At 47.8% G+C, this 19,465-nt stretch overlaps 2 protein-coding genes across 5 annotated transcripts in view; one reads left to right on the forward strand and one right to left on the reverse strand.

The window, feature by feature from the left end:
* WWP2 (WW domain containing E3 ubiquitin protein ligase 2) overlaps positions 1 to 2,536 on the reverse strand; it is a 145,746-nt gene extending 143,210 nt beyond the window's left edge. Inside the window, exons 1-2 of one of the 2 annotated variants that reach the window (XM_035717040.2) lie at positions 2,417 to 2,485; positions 1,518 to 1,576 (exon numbers count right to left, since the gene is read on the reverse strand). The gene's annotated coding sequence lies outside the window, so the exon portion shown is untranslated. Of the gene's footprint in view, positions 1 to 1,517; positions 1,577 to 2,416 lie in introns of both variants that reach the window. The other variant, XM_025426689.3, reaches the window with a different exon arrangement.
* A 6,523-nt stretch (positions 2,537 to 9,059) lies between these two features.
* On the forward strand, positions 9,060 to 17,109 carry NOB1 (NIN1 (RPN12) binding protein 1 homolog). 3 transcript variants are annotated; one of them, XM_025426693.3, is made up of 9 exons: positions 9,088 to 9,246; positions 9,368 to 9,500; positions 10,659 to 10,789; positions 12,108 to 12,179; positions 12,373 to 12,501; positions 12,596 to 12,799; positions 13,545 to 13,642; positions 15,690 to 15,834; positions 16,505 to 17,109. In XM_025426693.3, the coding sequence occupies exons 1-9, from the start codon at positions 9,184 to 9,186 to the stop codon at positions 16,772 to 16,774; spliced, it is 1,245 nt and encodes a 414-aa protein (XP_025282478.1). In that variant the 5' UTR covers positions 9,088 to 9,183; the 3' UTR covers positions 16,775 to 17,109. The 3 variants fall into 3 exon arrangements, with proteins under 3 accessions (XP_048966706.1, XP_025282478.1, XP_048966707.1); XM_049110750.1 differs by having other exon boundaries at positions 10,710 to 10,789; XM_049110749.1 differs by lacking the exon at positions 9,368 to 9,500 and having other exon boundaries at positions 9,060 to 9,246.
* Positions 17,110 to 19,465: the final 2,356 nt, after the last annotated feature.

Here is a 19,465-nt window from a genome sequence, read left to right on the forward strand (position 1 = left end):
AGCGGTTTAGCGCCTGCCTTTGGCCCAGGGCACCATCCTGGAGACCCGGGATCGAATCCCACGTCGGGCTCCCAGTGCATGGAGCCTGCTTCTCCCTCTGCCTGTGTCTCTGCCTCTCTCTCTCTCTCTCTCTGTGTGACTATCATAAATAAATAAATTTAAAAAAAATTAAAATGTCATACTTTTTATACTTCAAAAAATGCTTTAAAATAAAACTTTTGGGGATACCTGGGTGGCTCAGCGGTTGAGTGTCTGCCTTTGGCCCGGGGGGGGGGGGGGATCCTGGAGACCCGGGATCGAGTCTCATATCGGGCTCCCCAGAGGGACCTGCTTCTCCCTCTGCCTGTGTCTCTGCCTCTCTCTCTCTCTTTGTGTCTCTCATGAATAAATAAATAAAATCTTTAAAAATAAAATAAAATAAAACTTATTGCCTCTATAAATGGGAGAGAACGAGTCTCAGGCTAAAAGGCGTGGGCCTGAATCCCAGCTCAGTCATTCACTAGCTCTGGAATCTAAAGCCTCAGTTTCTTCATCCAGGGAATAGAATCAACCCTGACCTTCCCAGGATCATGGTGACAATTAAATGAGATGTTGGTGAAAGCTCTTTGTAACCGAGAAAGTCCTCATGAAACAAAAGAGACTAAGAAGCTAACCCAAGCCCATCGTTTGCATATGGATCAATAACAAAAAACGGGAAGGTAGGGCTCCCTGGGTGGCTCAGCGCTTTAGCGCCGCCTTCAGCCCAAGGCCTGATCCTGGAGATCTGGAATTGAATCCCACGTCGGGCTCCCTACATGGAGCCTGCTTCTCCCTCTGCCTGTGTCTCTGCCTCTCTCTCTCTCTCTGTGGGTCTCTCATGAATAAATAAATAAAATCTTAAAAAAAAAAATGAGAAAGTAGTCTGACAAGAGAAGAGCTAGGTCTTGGGTTCAAATCTCCCGTCCTCCGCGTATAGCTATGTGACCTTTAGAAAGTTATTTATTCAGCAAATATTTACCAAGTGCCCACAACATGCCAGCCACTAAGGCAGTAGCCAAATAAGATATGAGCCCTGCCTTTGAAGGATGTGCAGTCTGGGGGAAAGAAAGAGAGCAGTAAACAAGGAAGTAATACTTTGTTTAAAAAAAAATAAAGTCGCTCTCTCTTAGGTCTGTTTGTTCACTGTGAAATGGGAATAATACCTTCCCAGCCTAACTCAAAGGCCACTACAGAAATTAATTTCTACACGTTTGTCAAATACGCTAAAAACTTTAACTTCTTAATATGTCAGCAAAGTCATTTTTGTCCCTACTTGTAATCCCACACGACTCTGGCTCCTGTGAATGTCCCATTCGAACATTTACTCCAGTTAAGACCACACATCCATGAGATTCATTTCATTTCTGCAAAGTTTAGTAAACGTGAAAGAAAAAAAAAAAAAAAGAGGGTAAGCATCTTTAACACAGGTATTGAATATCAAGATCAAGATTCAGGTCGCGAATGCTAAGGAGCACACAGAGACCGCCCAGTCACCCTACCTAAGTTCCAGTTTGTCTTGATAAGCAGTCACATGGTAGAGGAAACTGAATAATTTAAACTAAAAAAAAAAAAAAGTAAAAGTCAGAAAGCAGTACAGACACTCTGCCCAAGATTCCTGCAGTCCTGCTGCCGAGGTGTGCTGGGCGAGGTCGTGGTCTACAGCTGGGGCTAAGAGCCCTTTTACGGCCAGAGTCTTTTTTTTTTTCTCAAGTTGATGCGATCTGGGAAAATCTCAAAGAAAGATGATGCGAAGGGCTAGGCTCCCAAGAAGTGCAACCCTACCCACCAGAACCCTACCCAAACTGGGTGGGCGTGACGAAAGCAACACGACCGAGACTCTGTGGTCCTTCCTCAAGTTTAAAAACTGATTGGGACCGACATCAAAGCCTCGGCTAACAACCCCGTCCAACGAGGAAGGAAGGCAGGGGCTCCCGGCGGGGCTCACACAGCACCTCCTTCCAACTTCGCCTCCCCCTCCACGCGCATCTCAGGCCGCCCCTGCAGCTCGCCCCCAAGTCGCCCCTTCCCCGGTCCCGGTCCCGGTCCCTCCACGAAGGTCACGCCTCCTCGTCCCCGCCCCGCGGGCGGCTCCCCCTCCCGGCGGGGCTCCGGCCGCCGCGGCCGCCGGCCCCGCGCCCACCTACGAGCGCCCCCCGCGCGGGCCGCCGCCGCACGCCCACCGCGCTCGGGCGGGAGCGGGACACCCCTCCTCGGAGGCCGGAACCGCCGCGCCAGGCCCCTCCCACAGGAAGCCGCCGCCCCCCGGCGCCCCGGCCGCGCCGCGCCGGCCCGCCGCGCGCCGCCCGCCGCCCCCCGCCCCCCGCCCCCCGCCCGCCCCGCACCCCCCGCCCCGCCAGCCCGCCGCGCCCCCCGCGCCCGTCGCGCCGGCGCTCGCTACCTGCCGCGGCCACAGAAGCGGCGCCCAGCCCCGCTCCCACTTCCGCCTTCCACCGCCCGCACTCGGGCCGGGTCACGTGACCTCGCGCGGTCACCTGACCCGGAAGAGGCTGGCCGGCCCCGCAGGTGTGGGCCACCTAGGCCGGCCTCGGGCGCCCCTGCGGGGAGCCGAGCTTCGTATCCTTCCCGCGTTTGGAAGTGGAAGGGGTTCCCGCCCGCCACGCGGCCCCGGAGCGAGGAAACAAGCTGAAGGCTCACCGTGTGCCGGGCGCTTGCGTCCCTCCCATCAACCCCGGAGGCGGGTCTATCATTAGCCCCATTTTACAGGTGAGGGGAGGCCAATCAAGTCCGCAAATATCATTGAGCTCCTTGAGGTTACCCAGTAAATACAGACACGCAGTTAAATTTGAATTTCAAATGATCGACTATGCAATACGTAGATGTGCCCTAACTACTGCGTGGTAGTACTACACATGGGAGAACGTCTCTGTACACGGACTACAGATTCGCATCTATGATTAAAAAAAAGTATTTGGGGGATCCCTGGGTGGCTCAGCGGTTTAGCGCCTGCCTTCGGCCCAGGGCTGATCCTGGAGTCCCGGGATCGAGTCCCACGTCAGGCTCCCTGCATGGAGCCTGCTTCTCCCTCTGCCTGTGTCTCTTTCTCTCTCTCTCTCTCTCTCTCTCTCTCTCTCTCTGTCTATCATAAATAAATAAATCTTTAAAAAAAGAAAAAAGTATTTGTTGTTAAGTGGAAAACTTGGGCATTCTGTGTTTTTACTTGCTGTATCAGGCAGCCCTATGCTTAGGTACCAGGCACCATACTAGGCTCTAGAAACACAGAAGCCTTTATGGAGCAGACGTTTTTGTGACATGAAGCTCGGGTAGGAAAGCGTCAGAACCCCTGGTTGGGTTCATACAATGCCCCACCACACCGAACTAATCCCTGTTCCCTTAATCTACAAAGCAGAAATTTATTAATTACAAAGTACATTTTAAATTAACATTCTGTACTAATAGTATAGACCTTCAGCTTTGACAAGTTGAATGAAGACTCAATTTTTTTTCGCTCCTCACCATTAACTAAAATTAATACTAATGACTTAATTAGCCTTAAGCACTGTGAATTAATTATTCTGTTATTTTTGGATTTTTGAATTTAGAGGGAACCTATCATGCATGCAAATTAAATTGGTTGAGCGCTTGGTCTCTACTTTTCCTATTCCCATTCCAAATCCAGGAGCCAGGAGTTGGCATTTCAAGGAGATGCAGGCCTCTCTTAATACCTTAAACTCTACGTTAATTCCATTTATGAAACTTAAAATTTCTTTAGTTCCACTGAAGGGAGTTTTACTAATTCTATTCCAGAGGAATTAGGAAAGGATCCCTTGATTTGGTGACGTTTGAGTAGATGTTCACCAAAAGAAAGGACTAGGCAAACATGCTCACAATCGTGCTTTAAGGGATTAAACATTAAGACCTAAGGCATATATGGGGACCTATGGGGACCTATGAGGACCTCCACGATCCTTACCCACACCTCATCTCCAGTTACTCTTCCCTCAGTACTCTGCTTTAGCCACTCTGGCCTCAGGGCCTTTGGACTTCCTTTTCCTTTTGCCTGGAAAGCTCTTTCTCCAGGTAGTCAGATGGCTGACCCCCTCATCTCTCACCAGATGTTTGCCCAATTATCACAGGAAAGCCTTTCTTGATCACCCTATTTTTTTTTAAGATTTTATTTATTTATTCATGAGAGACAGAGAGAGAGAGAGAGAGAGGCAGAAACACAGGCAGAGGGAGAAGCAGGCTCCATCCAGGGAGCCCGATGTGGGACTCCATCCCAGGACTCCAGGATCATGCCCTGAGCCAATGGCAGGTGCTAAACCACTGAGCCACCCAGGGATCCCCTGATCACCCTATTTAAACATGCAACAACAACAACAACAAAAAAAAACAGGACGCCTGGGTGGCTCAGCAGTTTAGCGTCTGCCTTTGGCTCAGGGCATGATCCCAGATTACCGGGATCAAGTCCCACATCTGGCTCCCCAAGAGGGGCCTGCCTCTCTCTCTCTCTCTCTCTCTCTCTGTCTCTCATGAATAAATAAATAAAATCTTTAAAAATAAATAAATGAACATGCAACCCATCTCTTACTTCTACTAGCCCCCCTTCCTGCTTTATTTTTTTCTTCATATTTCCTCATATTTATCACTGAGTCATATATGAATATATGCATGTGTGTATATGTAATCTGTTTCCCACTACAAGAATTAGGAAGACAGGAGTCATATCCCAGCTCCTAAAGCAGTGTCTAGCCCACAGGAGGTGTCTTTAAGTAAACTGCTAAATGAATAGATTTCATCAACACTTATTGAGCATTGAACACATTGCTGTAGATCCTACAGCTTGGAAGAATTTTTTTAAAAGACATACCAAAGAATTTGAAGTATATTTTCATAAAAATGTCCCCCAAAAGTTAAAAAGCAGACTGAAATGATCATTTGAAGAAAAAGACCCCTAAAACAACAGTCCCTGATTTCCAAACTACTTAAAGAAGACACACAATTAATTACAATGCAAAGAAGAAATAATAACTGCTCACTGAACAACAAAACTAAAAACGTCTTAAAAGTGATGAGAAAGAAAAGTTCAAATCTGTCCTTGGAGGAAAATCTGATTTGAGTTATCAGAGACTGGTTTACAGAGGATACACTGATCTGCTTCTTGGAGACTAAGTAGTGATTGGCCAGGACAATTTTCTGGAAGAAGAAGAAACAGGCAAGGACAGAGACAAAAAGTATGGGACACTCCCAAGAATGTTCAAAGGAATTCTAGGGATACATTGATTTCACATGGTATTTCTTCTTCATCAAGTTTTTCTCTTCCCTAGCCCACTGTTAAGTGAAAAGTTTTGTAGCCTCCAGGCCTGGAAATGAACTCAAATCTTTACTGGCACACAAGACCCTTCTCTTTCATAAAGGGTTTGCATGTAAAAGTTGACGTTATCTCCAATAGTTAAATGTTGAATCATTCTACCTGTGTTTCAAAGTGTTGATTTATTCATGTAAACTGTGTAAAGTGACCGTAATTTTTGTAACCATGTTTTAGATCTCTTTACCTTATGAAAAACCATAAACTTCAAAAAATTGAACTGTTTCAAGGCTCACTTCACTCACCTCTGAGAGATCCTGTCTTCAGGTATCCTCAGTTACCACACACACTACACACATACCTTCAATTTCCTGAACACCACCTGGACTTTCATAACTCAGTGCCTTTGCCCTACTTGTCCTTAAAGAACTGGCTCCCAGGTCACAAACTCTGAGGGTGCCCTTTCACACTACATTAAATATCATTTTATTACATCACCCAACCCATGGTGATATAAATTAGCTCTCAATACATATTTTTTGAATAAATTAGTTTCCTTCTAAGTCTTTAGGGGACTTGGAGACTCATGTTACAGGAAAACAGAAAAGGGATTAAAATACCATTAAAAATGACAGATACAAGGTGTCAAGATACCTTCTATATTAATAGATATTCTCAATGTTTACGGGAAAATGAATGGCCTAAAGCCCAATCTTTCTTTTCCTGACTATTCGCCTAAATCTGTGGTTCTCAAGTATGTCCTCAGGTCAGCAGCAGCAGCATCACCAAAAATTTGTTAGAAATGCAAATTCTGGGATCCCTGGTTGCCTCCGCGGTTTAGCCCCTGCCTTCGATCCTGGAGTCCTGGGATAGGTCCCATGTGGGGCTCCCTGAATGGAGCCTGCTTCTCCCTCTGCCTGTGTCTCTGCCTCTCTCTCTCTCTCTCTCTCATGAATAAATAAATAAAATCTTAAAAAAGAAAAATTCTCAGGCACTGTCCATATCTACAAATCAGAATCTTTTTTAAAAGAAGATTTATTTATTGGGGCGCCTGGGTAGCTCAGTGGTTGAGCGTCTGCCTCTGGCTCAGGTCACGATCCCAGGGTCCAGGGATTGAGTCCCACATCAGGCTCCTTGCAGGGAGCCTCCCTCTGCCTGTGTCTCTGCCTCTCTCTGTGTGTCTCATGAATAAATAAATAAAATCTTAAAAAAAAAAAATCCCAGGACTGTGGGATCACGACCCGAGTCAAAGGCAGATAGATGTTCAACCACTGAGCCACCCAGGTGCCCTTACATATCAGAATCTGAAAATGAGGCCTAAACATCCATTTCTGTGAGGTTTTTTTAAAGATTTTATTTATAAGTAACCTCTACACTCAATGTGGGGCTCAAACTCAGGACCCTAAGATGAAGAGTTGCATGCTCCACAGACTGAGCCAGCCATCCCTATCCATCTGTTTTTATAAGATCTCTAGGTGATTCTGATGCCCGCTCAAGTTTGAGAACCACTGATCTAGATCATTCTTCCTAGGGTTTACAGAACTATTACTATCAACTTTAATAAACCTCTTCTATTATGGAGTCCAGTTCCCACATCCTCCCTCCCTTTTTAGGCAACAGGAGAAATCAATTAAAGAAGGAGAGACAAGAACACTAGTGTTGAGTGTATTATATTTTTTAGGCATGAGATTAAAACTTATCTAGAGTAAAGGAATAAATGTAGAGGAGTCACAGACATCCCAAATATTTCAGAAGTGGCATCAAGGGGAGTATGGGTTAAAAAAGAAGGCGTGGGTGAGGACGGGGAGCCTGAGTGGCTCAGTCAAGCATTCCAACTCTTGATTTCCGCTCAGGTGGTAGGACTGAGTGTCCTGGGATTGAGCCTGGTGTAAGGCTCCACAATCAGTGGGGAGTCTGTTTGGGATTCTCTCTTTCCTTCTTCCTCTGCCCCTCACCCCCACTCATGCTCTTTCTCTCTTTCTCAAATAAAATCTTTTTTTAAAAAAGAACGTAGGAATTCAGATGACTCAGAGATTCTTACCTTGAGTGCCTTTGTTGGAAATGCCATTAGTAAAAAAATAACTCTAATGACTAAAAAAAGTTAAGAGATAATTACATCAATTTTAATTGACAAGCGAAGATGCCTAAAATTTTTAGATGGATGTTTCCAGAAGGCTAGATCGGGGGAATAAATAGAGATAGGACCTAAAGATTTGGGAGGCATTCCTATAATGTAATAAATGAAGCTTTGAGGATAGATAATATTGCTAAAGGAGAGCACTTAAAGGACAAAGAAGGCAAGGCAGAGGTGCGCTGTGTGCAAGGCAGAACAGAATCCAGTGAAGGAGCACGAGAAGCCAGCAGAGAGGCAGGGGGACCAGATCCTTAAATATTACCAAAGTCAGGGGAGGAGAGACAGCCCAGAAAGGGGAGGTGGTCAGCAATATCAAATTATGCAGAGAGGGAATCCCTGGGTGGCGCAGCGGTTTGGTGCCTGCCTTTGGCCCAGGGCGCGATTCTGGAGACCCGGGATCGAATCCCACGTCGGGCTCCTGGTGCATGGAGCCTGCTTCTGTTTCTGCCTGTGTCTCTGCCTCTCTCTCTCTCTGTGTGTGTGAGTATCATTAAAAAATAAAAAATAAATAAAAAATTATGCAGAGAAATAGAAAGCTGGAAAAAAATTGATATGATGAACTAGCGCATTAGAAAACAGCCTTCCACCGTGCTCTTTCAGGCAGGGCAGGTAGGACAGGAGCCACTGGCCCTGGAGATGAAAGAGAAAAAACGTTAAGAAAAGTTGAGACAGATGTCTGGGGAAAGAAGGAACTTGGGCAACTGCGGAAGGGGATGCCTAGGGCACTGAGGGACTTTCGGGGGCAGGATGGATAAATTATAATCGAGGGATACGATTGGGGACTTGACAAAGGAGGCTTGGAATAACTCGGCGTCGCTGAAGATGAATGACAGAAAACCCACGTCATCATTCTCCTGAAATTCTCCAGCATGAATTTTAACAGGCCAGATCTCATAATTATAGAATATCAGAGTTGAAAAGGAATTGAGAAATCTAAGAAAGAATCTAAAATTCTTTCAGGGCAGCCCGGGTGGCTCAGGGGTTTAGCGCCTGCCTTGAGCCCAAGGCATGACCCTGGAGACCCGGGATCGAGCCCCACCTCGGGCTCCCTGCGTGGAGCCTGCTTCTCCCTCTGCCTGGGTCTCTGCCCCTCTCTCTGCGTCTCTCACGAATAAATAAATAAAATCTTTAAAAATAAAACGCCCTTCAGTTCCATCCAGCAAAGAATTATTTGCTAGCAAATGATGTGCCTTGCTTAGAAAAGTGGGTGAGGATGTCAAAGACCCTCAAAATGAAGCGGTCAGCAGAGCATAGGGGACGAGAAAGTGGCTGGGGGTCGGTTTGTCGGGTTTTGTTTTGTACGCAGGCCGCACCCACGATCCGAGGGCAACAGTCGCCCCGGGGCTGACCTTAAACCAAGTGCCGCGCATGTTGGCGAACCTCGCTGTCCCGAGTAGCTTCCCTGACCCGTAGAACACGGCCCGTCTCCTGACTTGTGATCTTTAAATGCTCTGCAGTTTCTCTCTATTGCCCGAGCCGTAACGAGACTTCTACAGGTTTTGCATTTGAAGGTAAAGGAGGCGCTAAGGGAGGGACGCCGAGGCCCCTCCCCTCAGGGGTCGCCCAGAGTTTGGCCCCGCCCACACCTGGCCGGGCGGCGGGCGACGTGGCGCCGGCGCGCAGGTAGCCTTGAGCCGGGACATGCCCATCCGGCCGCCAGGAGGCGCCGCTAAGTCACAGCGGGACGTCGCGGCTCCCAGAGGCCCGGATGTGAGGGGCGGGGCCAGCCCGGTGCGCAGGCGCCCTGAGCGCGCGTTCGGCCAAGATGGCGGCGGTGGAGCACGTTGTGGCCGATGCCGGGGCGTTTCTGCGAGATGCGGCTCTGCAGGTACGGAGAGCCCCGGCCGAGAGGGGCAGCGTCTGGGCTGGCGGCCCCTGACGTAGGGCGGGAGGTCGGGCGGCGCACTGCGTGGCGTGGATGCGCGTGAGCTGGGCGGGCGTCCCCGCAGGACATCGGGAAGAACATCTACACCGTCCGGGATGTGGTGAGCGAGATTCGGGACAAGGCCACTCGGCGGCGGCTCGCCGTCCTGCCCTACGAGCTGCGTTTCAAGGAGCCCTGCCCAGAATACGTGCGCCTGGGTGAGTGCCCCTGCCCCGGGGCTGGCGGCGAAGCGGCGCCCCCGGCCACCCCCTCGGGGCGCGTGGCCTCCGGGAGGTCACGGGGCCAGGGACTCCCCGGGTCAGGAACCCGCCGGGCCCGGCCGGCTACTGACCGCAGGCAGGTCACTTCACCCCCCCGCGGAAGAGCTGATGGTGTTTGCTAGGATTTGGTTGGAGGATGAAATGGAAAAGGCTGTTAGTGCCAGAGCTGCTGGTGCACGGTGAGCGCCCTGTACACTGTAGCCCTGTCTAGAGCCGCTTTTTAGGAAAGGTGAGTGCTACTGTTACAAAGCAGAGTCGTTGCAGAGCCTCCAATAATTTTGTTTCATCGTAGACTACAAGTTATTGACTGAATTTTTCATCCTACTTTGGAATCTGAATATGCTATTAATCCAGATGGTTATTCTAAGAATCAAAGAATTTTAGAGCTGAGAAGAGACCTTCTATTCCGACATAATGAGGAATTCATGAACTCATCAGTTGCAAACATGCTCTCAGTGACTTTTTTTTAAGGATAAATACAGTTTTTTAAAAAATTTAATACATTTATTCATGAGACACAGAGAGAGAGGCCGAGACACAGGCAGAGGGAGAAGCAGGCTCCATGCAGGGAGCCCGAGGTGGGACTCGATCCCGGGACTCCAGGATCATGTGTAACCAAAGGCAGGCACACAACCACTGAGCCACCCAGGTGTCCCTTTCAGTGACTTTCTAGTAATCTGTGCTAGATAAAGATGTCATAGTCAACCTAACTAGAGTGAATTTTAATGATAGAGAATACAAATGTCTCAACAGTGAGTAGAAAAGCATAAGGACATGGACGAAAGTTTTTTTTTGTTTGTTTTTGTTTTTTTTTTTATTTATGATAGTCACACAGAGAGAGAGAGCGAGGCAGAGACATAGGCAGAGGGAGAAGCAGACTCCATGCACCGGGAGCCCAACGTGGGATTTGATCCCGGGTCTCCAGGATCGCGCCCTGGGCCAAAGGCAGGCGCCAAACCGCTGCGCCACCCAGGGATCCCTGGACGAAAGTATTAAGAGGATTTCTGGGATATTGATCCTGAGTTCTTTTCAGTCTCTTTGGTTATCTATGGTTATAAGTCTTGTTTCTAATGCGATTTGGGACCCTCTTTACAGTGACTGAGTTTTCAAAGAAAACTGGAGATTATCCCAGCCTTTCTGCCACAGATATCCAAGTGCTGGCACTCACCTATCAATTAGAAGCAGAGTTTGTTGGGGTGTCACACCTAAAACGAGAACCAGAAAAGGTAAGTCAGGAAGATTATTGGTTTTCTTCCAACTTTATTTCAGAAACTATCAGATACACAGAAGTGGAGGGAATAAATAGTATGATGGACCCCGTGTTCCCATTACTATGTCTCCACACTTATGTCATGATCTGTCAGGTTTCATTTCTACTGACCCCAGCCCTGAGTATTTTGAACTCAGACACTGTATTTCTTTCTTTCTTTTTTTTTTTTTTTTTTTTTAAGATTTATTTATTTATTCATGGGAGACACACAGAGGCAGAGACACAGGCAGAGGGAGAAGCAGGCTTCCCACAGGGAACCCGAAGCAGGACTCCATCTTGGATCCCGGGATCATGCCCTAAGCCCAAGGCAGACACTTAACCACTGAGCCACCCAGGTGTCCCTTTTTTTTTTTTTTTTTTTTTTCTTTTAAGTAAGTTCTTTGTGGGGCTTAAACTCACACCCTGAGATAAGAGTCTCATGCTTTACTCACTTTGCCAGCCAGGTGCCCCAGGAGTTAGATATTTTGTATCAGAAGCTTTAAAACATCTATCTTTATTTTATTTTTTTTTTTTTAATTTTTTTTTTTTTTTTAATTTTTATTTATTTATGATAGTCACAGAGAGAGAAAGAGAGGCAGAGACACAGGCAGAGAGAAGCAGGCTCCATGTACCGGGAGCCCGATGTGGGAATCGATCCTGGGTCTCCAGGATCGTGCCCTAGGCCAAAGGCAGGCACCAAACCGCTGCGCCACCCAGGGATCCCAAAACATCTATCTTTAAAGAATAATACTGTATCTTTTGATCCAGCAGTTTTACTCTTAGGCATTGATCCTAAGTATAAAACTTAGGTGGAAGAAGAACCAGAAGAACCCGATATATGCAAGTTTAGAAATAATGGGGCAGCCTGGGTGGCTCAGCGGTTTAGCGCCACCTTCAGCCCAGGGTGTGATCCTGGACACCCGGGACCAAGTCCCACGTCGGGCTCCGCGCATGAAGCCTGCTTCTCCCTCTGCCTATGTCTTTGCCCCTCTCTCTCTCTCTCTCTCTCTCTCTCTCTCTCTCTCTGTGTGTGTGTCTCTCATGAATAAATAAAATCTTTAAAAAATAATAATAATGTGTTCATCAGAGCTTTATTTATGAAGACAAAAAAAAAGAAATGTTTTAAAGTGCTTATTTGGCACTAGTGGAATCACTGAATAATTATTTTTGTTTCCCAATTTTCAGTAACCATTGGGAAAGTGTTTTTTCTGTTTATTTTACTTACTCTTCCATACTGAATTTTCAAACCGTATTTTTCTGCTTAGGGTTGGCACTTTTTTCTTTTCTTTTTAAAGGTTAAAGTGAGCTCATCAAGTCAGCACCCAGAAACTCCTCTATACATTTCTGGTTTCCATCTGCCTTCAAAGGTAATGCCTTAGACAGGCCATGCTCTCATGCCCTCTTCTGCTACATGTCCCATCTCCACAAATTCTTTACAGTGAGCTATATTTATCCAGGCTAATTTCTAGTTAGTCCAGCCCTGTCTGATCCAACTTCTCTGTCATTGCATCTATAATGCTCTCAATCAAAAGAATAAAATTATTATTCTTTTAACCTCAGCCTAAACCCCCACGAGAAACAGTACAATGTGGACATCCAGCTGCTGAGCCTGAGAACCTAGAATTCAGTTCCTTCATGTTCTGGAGAAACCCTTTGCCTAATATTGATCGTGAACTGCAGGAGCTGCTGGTAAGGCCTTGATTTATGATCTCCTGGTGACAACATGCCAGTGTCTTCCTGCTGTTCCTGTGGGGCTAGGAATTTGAGAATTCTGTTGTTTCAGCTTGACAAAGGTGATGATGTTCCAAGTGAGGAAGATGAGGAAGGAGAGAATGGATTTGAAGAAAGTAAAGACGAGGATAGTGATGATGACGGGGGTGGATGGATAACACCCAGCAACATCAAGCAGATCCAGCGGGAGTTGGAGCAGTGTGCCGTCCCGAAGGGTGTGCGGGTTGGCTGTGTGACTACAGACTTTGCCATGCAGGTGGGTGGATGGGCGTTGGCTGGCCCTAGGCTCTATTTTATAACTTCTCGTGGGCAGGGATCCCTCTGAGGTTTGGGGATATGTACAGCTCTACCTTGTGATACTACTTTTCCTGGTTCTAGAAACTTTACCTGTGCTCTTTAATTATTTGTAGTTTAGGTTGGAGAGTAGAGAATCAAGGTAGTGACAAAATATCATGTGTTAAGTTTCTAATGTTTACCATTCATGGTCTCTGGATGGTTTTCCGTACCTTCCATGCTTAGGAACTTAGAAAAAGTAGAGGTTTCCAGCTCTGAAAAGAGTGTATTTGCCTTTGACAAGATAAATGTCTTTGTTAAGAGCCCTGGGGCAGCCCTGGTGGTGGTTTGGCGCCACCTTCAGCCTGGGGTGTGATCCTGGAGACCCTGGATCGAGTCCCGCGTCAGGCTTCCTGTATGGCACCTGCTTCTCCCTCTGCCTGTGTCTCTGCCTCTCTGTGTGTATCTGTTATGAATAAATAAATAAATAATTTTTTAAAAACGAGAGGGGGCCCTGGCGGAAGACCTGGACCCTTGAAAGACCAGAGAAAACTAGGTCTTCGTCCTTGTTACCTGTCTTGAGAGGCACCCTCAGCTCACTTTCCCTTAGCAGAAGTCCTTTATGAAGCAAACCAGCCTTTGTGAAGCCCTTTAACAGTGACTATACAGATGTCAAAAGAGAATTTGGTCTTGCTGACTTTATTTGTGCTTTAACTTGTTGGTTGCAGAATGTTCTGCTTCAGATGGGGCTGCACGTGCTGGCGGTGAATGGCATGCTGATCCGTGAGGCCCGGAGCTACATCCTGCGCTGCCACGGCTGTTTCAAGTACGTAGCTGATCATCTGGACCCACTGCCTCTCTGTTGAACTCTTGTCTTTCTGTCCCGTCTGTCAATTTTCTGAAGGAGAACCTTGTTTGTGGGTTTTCCTCTGCCTTGTCTTTCAGAGGCAGCTAGGTTCTGTCCCCACCAGAGCGCTAAAACCTCTGGACAGAGGTCACCTGATCGCCTATCTTATCTTAGTCGTAGGATTAAAGGTGTGGGTTATGAGCAAAGAACCCCCATCATTTAACCTATGTACTAAAATGTTTATGGATGAAATGATGCCTGGGATTTGCTCTGAGATAATACTCAGGTGGGAAGAGTAGGTTGTGGTAGAGATGGAACAGGGTGGCCATCAACTGATGGTTGTTGAAGTGGAGTGAGGGGCCCATGGGGGTTCATTGTGCTCTTTGGTTTTTGTTTTGTTTTTTTTTTTTTAAATGGGATGGATTCAGATCGTACAGGGTCAGATCCAGATTTTGTCTCGCAGTAGCTTTTCAGAAGTTGGTGAACTTCTTAGTGCTTCAGATTTTTCTTAGGTAAATTGAAAAAGCTGATAGTTTATAGGAGTGTGTATCTGGAACATAGGAAGTTGTCCGCTCAGGTGAACTGTTAGTTCATGGATCATGCCCTTCTCTTCCATTTCTCTTCTGGCTCTTGAGTTGGTTCTTGTAGTGGGGGCTGGTGTTCAGCGGGCAGGCCCCAGGGTCCTGGAGACCTACTTGGAGCAGAAGACCCTGTACTGCAGTCTTGCTGGTGGAGCATGGCCCTGTGATCTTAACGCTATGGTGGCTTACAACCTTTCCGTAGCTTCGGTCTAGATTTCGTAGCCATCATGTCAATCATCTTGCGGAACCTTTCAGTGCAGAGGCCCGCATGGAAGTTTCTGAAGCAGCAAGGTGCCTCCTTAGGTCCCTAAGGGCTTTCCCACTGAGGGTAAAGTTGCCTAAATGGACCATTGCTCCCCTGTCGGCTTCAAAACAACCAGTCACTCATGGCACGGGGGCCCTGCCCCAGCACCAGCCTCTGTACGCCTGCTTCCGGAAACCCCATTTCCTCCAATGCCCTTTGTTACAAAACGCCAAGTTCCCCCAAATGGACACTCACTCTTAGCAGCTCTTAGAAATGTTCTCCATTCTTGTGAGATGAGCCCCAGTGACTGGACGGTTTCTTACACAGGATAATTAGTTCCTAGTGTCTGTCGAGAGGCGCTTGGTTTACTCTCAGAGACTTGCCGGTAAAGGATTCGGCTCCTCAGGAGATTCACAGCTCATCTCCTGACCACGGGGAATTGAGGGAGAATTCCTCAAGGACAGGTATCAACCCTGCCACTTAGTCCTTGGCAGTGGCAGATTTTCCTGTCCAAGATCCCCTGTTGGGGCTCAAGTGGGTAGGAGAGAGGGGAGGCCTCAGGGCCAGCCCTCCACACCCACACCCACCCAACGAGCCGCTGGTCAGTGTTTCCTGTGTGACTCATTAGGACATCCTGGGTACTTCTGGAGCCACCTCCTGGCTCAATACCCTGGCTGACATTGCAGCGCACGATGTGGGAAGTGAGTAACAATGCCCCTTGGCTAGGTATGGTGATGTTAAGAGCATTGGTTGTGAACCCAGGTTCCTTGGGCTTGCATTTACCAAATACTGGCTCTGTGACCTTGAGCAAGCTACCTTACCTGCCTCAGCTTCCCCGTCTATAGGATGGACATAATGGCAGCTCCATAGGATTGCTTTGATGTCAAACTTGTGGAATAATGCCTAACAGTTCAGTAAGTCTTCATTACCAGTGTAACGACATTCTGCTCAGTTTTCACGTGCGCTGATTTGCTGCCTGCGTCATTTCATGTGCCGTTTCCCGTGGAGCATGTGGCGGCAGCTTGCTTGTAGCAGCAGCGTGAGGCCGAGCGGCCGTGGTCTCTGGCGTGTTAGGGGGCTCCTGGGCCTTCCCCATTCTCTTGTTGTCCTCCTCCTCTGACACCCTGACTCACCTTGTACTCTGGGGACGGGGCTTGCCGCCTGTGGCCTCAGTGCAGAGCTTTGCCTTTTGTGTCTCCAGGACAACATCTGACATGAGCCGAGTGTTCTGTTCCCATTGTGGAAACAAGACCCTGAAGAAGGTGTCTGTGACTGTCAGCGATGATGGAAGCCTCCACATGCACTTCTCCCGCAACCCGAAGGTGCTCAACCCGCGGGGCCTCCGGGTGAGTCGCAGATCTCCCCGTCCCCTGGCAGCCGTGGGGGAGATCAGCCGTGGGGGAGATCAGAGATAAGCTTGGCATTTAAACATCCCGGTTGTTCCTTGAACATGGTCTTACTTTCTGGCTCTCTGCTCTTCTAATGCTGTCCCTGCCCTGGCATCAGCCACTTCTCTCTGGAGCTCTCATTCCATAGGGAAAATGGTTTTTTGAAGCAAAGAGCTGAGCACAGGGTGGGCGGGTGGGCTCATTGCCCTAGGGAGTCAGAGATTTCTCAGCCCACAGCGGACAGAGTTTGTAAGTGTAAGCGAACATACATAAATATGCACGGGAGTATCTTCTATTACGTGTCTGAGTCTTAAAATGAGTTAAGTTCCATCTCAACCGAGCAAAGTTCATCCTACCCCTCCCTTTTATCTTTACACCACTTTCCATGATTACTTGCTCAGTCCTACAGTACCTGTTTCAGAATAACTAAACCCCCACCACTGAAAATGGCACCTGCTTGCCAGAGTTCTGTGTCTGGAGGTAACTCCGTTGTCGGCCGAGGGTGTGTAGTGACTCCGTGATGTTCTCTGCCTGCATCCAGAACCATCAGGGTGCTTGACGTTAACAGGATTGGGCTTGTTTGGATAGGGTGCCCCATCCTCATGGCCTTTCCTCATCTTGTTTGCAGTATTCCCTTCCCACTCCCAAAGGGGGCAAATACGCCATCAACCCCCATCTGACCGAGGACCAGCGCTTCCCTCAGCTGAGACTCTCCCGAAAGGCCAGACAGAAAACAGACGTGTTTGCCCCTGACTACATCGCGGGGGTGTCTCCCTTTGCCGAGAATGACATCTCCAGCCGGTCAGCCACCCTGCAGATCCGAGACAACGCCTTGGGAGCGGGCAGGAGGCGGTTAAATCCTAATGCTTCCAGAAAGAAGTTTGTAAAGAAAAGGTGAATTGCAAGCTCCATGGGCAGACAGGATTGCCGCTGCAGCTGCTGGCACCTCAGGTGCCTCATTTCTCCAGCTGTTGGACTCCAGGGCCGTCTGGTGGAAACAGTAGGCCTGGCTTAGGCAGTGCTGCTTCCTGACACCTGGGGTGGGCCGGGTGGGGTCCCAGGTGGAACGGGGCCATCCCTTGGCCTCTGAGCATCCAGAGACTGGGATTCCTGCCGTATTGAGGGGAGCTTGATGAAAGCAGACAGAAAGGTGCCATAGAGCATATCTTCAGCATTCAAAGAAAGGAACTTCCAGCTGGTGATATTTTTCTAATAAATGTGGTTATAAGCTTCTGTGCCTTTGTATCAAGTTGGCAAACGTCTGCTTCGTAATTTGAAGGCTAACACGTAAGCTCTATACTCAAGTATGAAGCATTTATATTTTCATTTTTTTTACAGGAAGATACACTAAATTTGTTATAATAAAACTAGGAAGTGCTATTTTTTCTTTTTTTAAAACCAGTTAAGGGGTGCCTGGGTGGCTCAGTTGGTTACATGTCTGTCTTTGGCTCAGGTCATAAGCCCAGGGTCCTGGGATCGAGCCCCACATCAGGCTCCCTGCTCAGCAGGGAGTCTGCTTCTCCCTCTGCCCACTGTTCCCCTGCTTATGTATGCATGCACACATGCTTTCTCTCTCTGTTAAGTAAATAAAATCTTTTTTAAAAAACATTTTGGCAGCCCTGGTGGCTCAGCGGTTTAGCGCTGCCTTTAGCCCGGAGTCTGATCCTGGAGACATGGGATCGAGTCCTGCGTCGGGTTCCCTGCATGGAGCCCGCTTCTCCCTCTGCCTGTGTCTCTGCCTCTCTCTCTCTCTCTCTCATGAATAAATAAAATAAGTAAATAAACTTGGGCAGCCTGGGTAGCTCAGCAGTTTAGTGCCACCTTCAGCCCAGGGTGTGATCCTGAAGACCCGGGATCGGGTCCCAGGTCAGGTTCCCTGCATGGGGCCTGCTTCTCCCTCTGCCTGTGTCTCTGCCTCTCTCTCTGTGTGTGTCTCTCTCATAAATAAATAAAAATCTTTAAAAGAAAAAAACTTAAGCATTTCAGTCATTCAAGAAAGTTCAGTATAGTAAACTACAGACTTTGACCTAGATTCACTCTTATTAAGATTTTATTTATTCATGAGAGACACAGAGAGAGAGAGGCAGAGACACAGGCAGAGGGAGAAGCAGGCTCCATGCAGGGAGCCAGACATGGGACTCCATCCCTGGTCTCTAGGATCACACCCTGGGCCACAGGCAGCACTAAACCGCTGCGCCACTAGGGCTGCCCTCCCAGTTCTGAACACCGTTTTTTAAAGATGTGAGCCACCTGAGTGGTTCAGTCATTTTAAACATCTATCTTTGGCTCAGGTCATGATCCCAGGGTCTTGGGATCAAGGCCCGTGTCGGCAGGGAGTCTCCTTTCTCCCTCTACCCCTGCACCCCGCTCATGCTCTCTCTCTCACTCTCTCACTGTTTCTCAAATAAAAACCTTTATAAATAAATAAAATGTCCCTCCATTTGGGTTTGACAGATTACATAACCCCAAGAAATTTCAGAGGAAACGCTTTGGGCAGGAATGTTACATGAGTGATAGGTTGACCCGGTGTCCTGCTAAGTGTTAACTTTGATTACTTGGGATATGAACCTGAGCACAAGATTTTTTTCCAAGTTCTTCATATTGACAATATAAACACAAAGTACAAAGAGTTTGTGTGTGTGTGTGTGCATGTGTGTATGTATGTGTGTATATATAGTAATCTTCAGAAGCTCCTTAATTAGGTTTTTTTTCTTACATGATTAATCCATTTCTCATATAGTTAAATTGAACTTAAAACAAAAACATTGGAACCCCTGGGTGGCTCAGTGGTTGAGCGTCTGCCTTCAGCTCAGGGTGATCCCGGGGTCCTGGGATTGAGTCTCACATCAGGCTCCCTGCATGGAGCCTGCGTCTCCCTCTGCCTGTGTCTCTGCCTCTCTCTCTGTGTCTCTCATGAATAAATAAATAAAATCTTTAAAAAAATAAAAATAAAAAGATTCTGTTTTTATTTTTTTTTTGAAAGATTTATTTATTTATTCATGAGAGACACAGAGAGAGGCAGAGACACAGGCAGAGGGAGAAGCATGCTCCATGCAGGGAGCCTGATGTGGGACTCGATCCCGGGACTCCAGGATCACACCCCGGGCCAAAGGCAGGCGCCAAACCGCTGAGCCACCCAGGGATCCCCAAGATTCTGTTTTTAAGTAATCTCTACGCTCAGTGTGGGACTTGAATTCACAACCCTGAAATCAAGAGTTTCATGTCCCACTGACCAAGCAGCCAGGTGCCCAAACTTTTCTGACACTAAGTAGTAGGGTGTTTAGCTGGCTCAGTAGAGCATGTGACTTGATCTTGGGGTTGTTGGTTTGAGCCCCACTGGAAATCACTCCCCATCCATTCATAGAGATCTTCCTTATTCTTTATCACTCCATGATGGAAGCTACCCATTCGCACTTCATCATGTTAGAGGCTCTGGGTTGAGTATATAATCCGTGTTCATCTATTTACTGGGTAGGACATTGCTACGAGGTGTGGGTGCTGTGAACCCCAGCACTCATCCTCTACATGAGATTAAATGCCTTCAAGTCACATACCTTGCGAGTGTCTAGGCCAAGGTTTCAGCTTAGTC

Source organism: Canis lupus, chromosome 5 (assembly GCF_003254725.2).
Source record: "Canis lupus dingo isolate Sandy chromosome 5, ASM325472v2, whole genome shotgun sequence".
Lineage (NCBI taxonomy): Eukaryota > Metazoa > Chordata > Mammalia > Carnivora > Canidae > Canis > Canis lupus.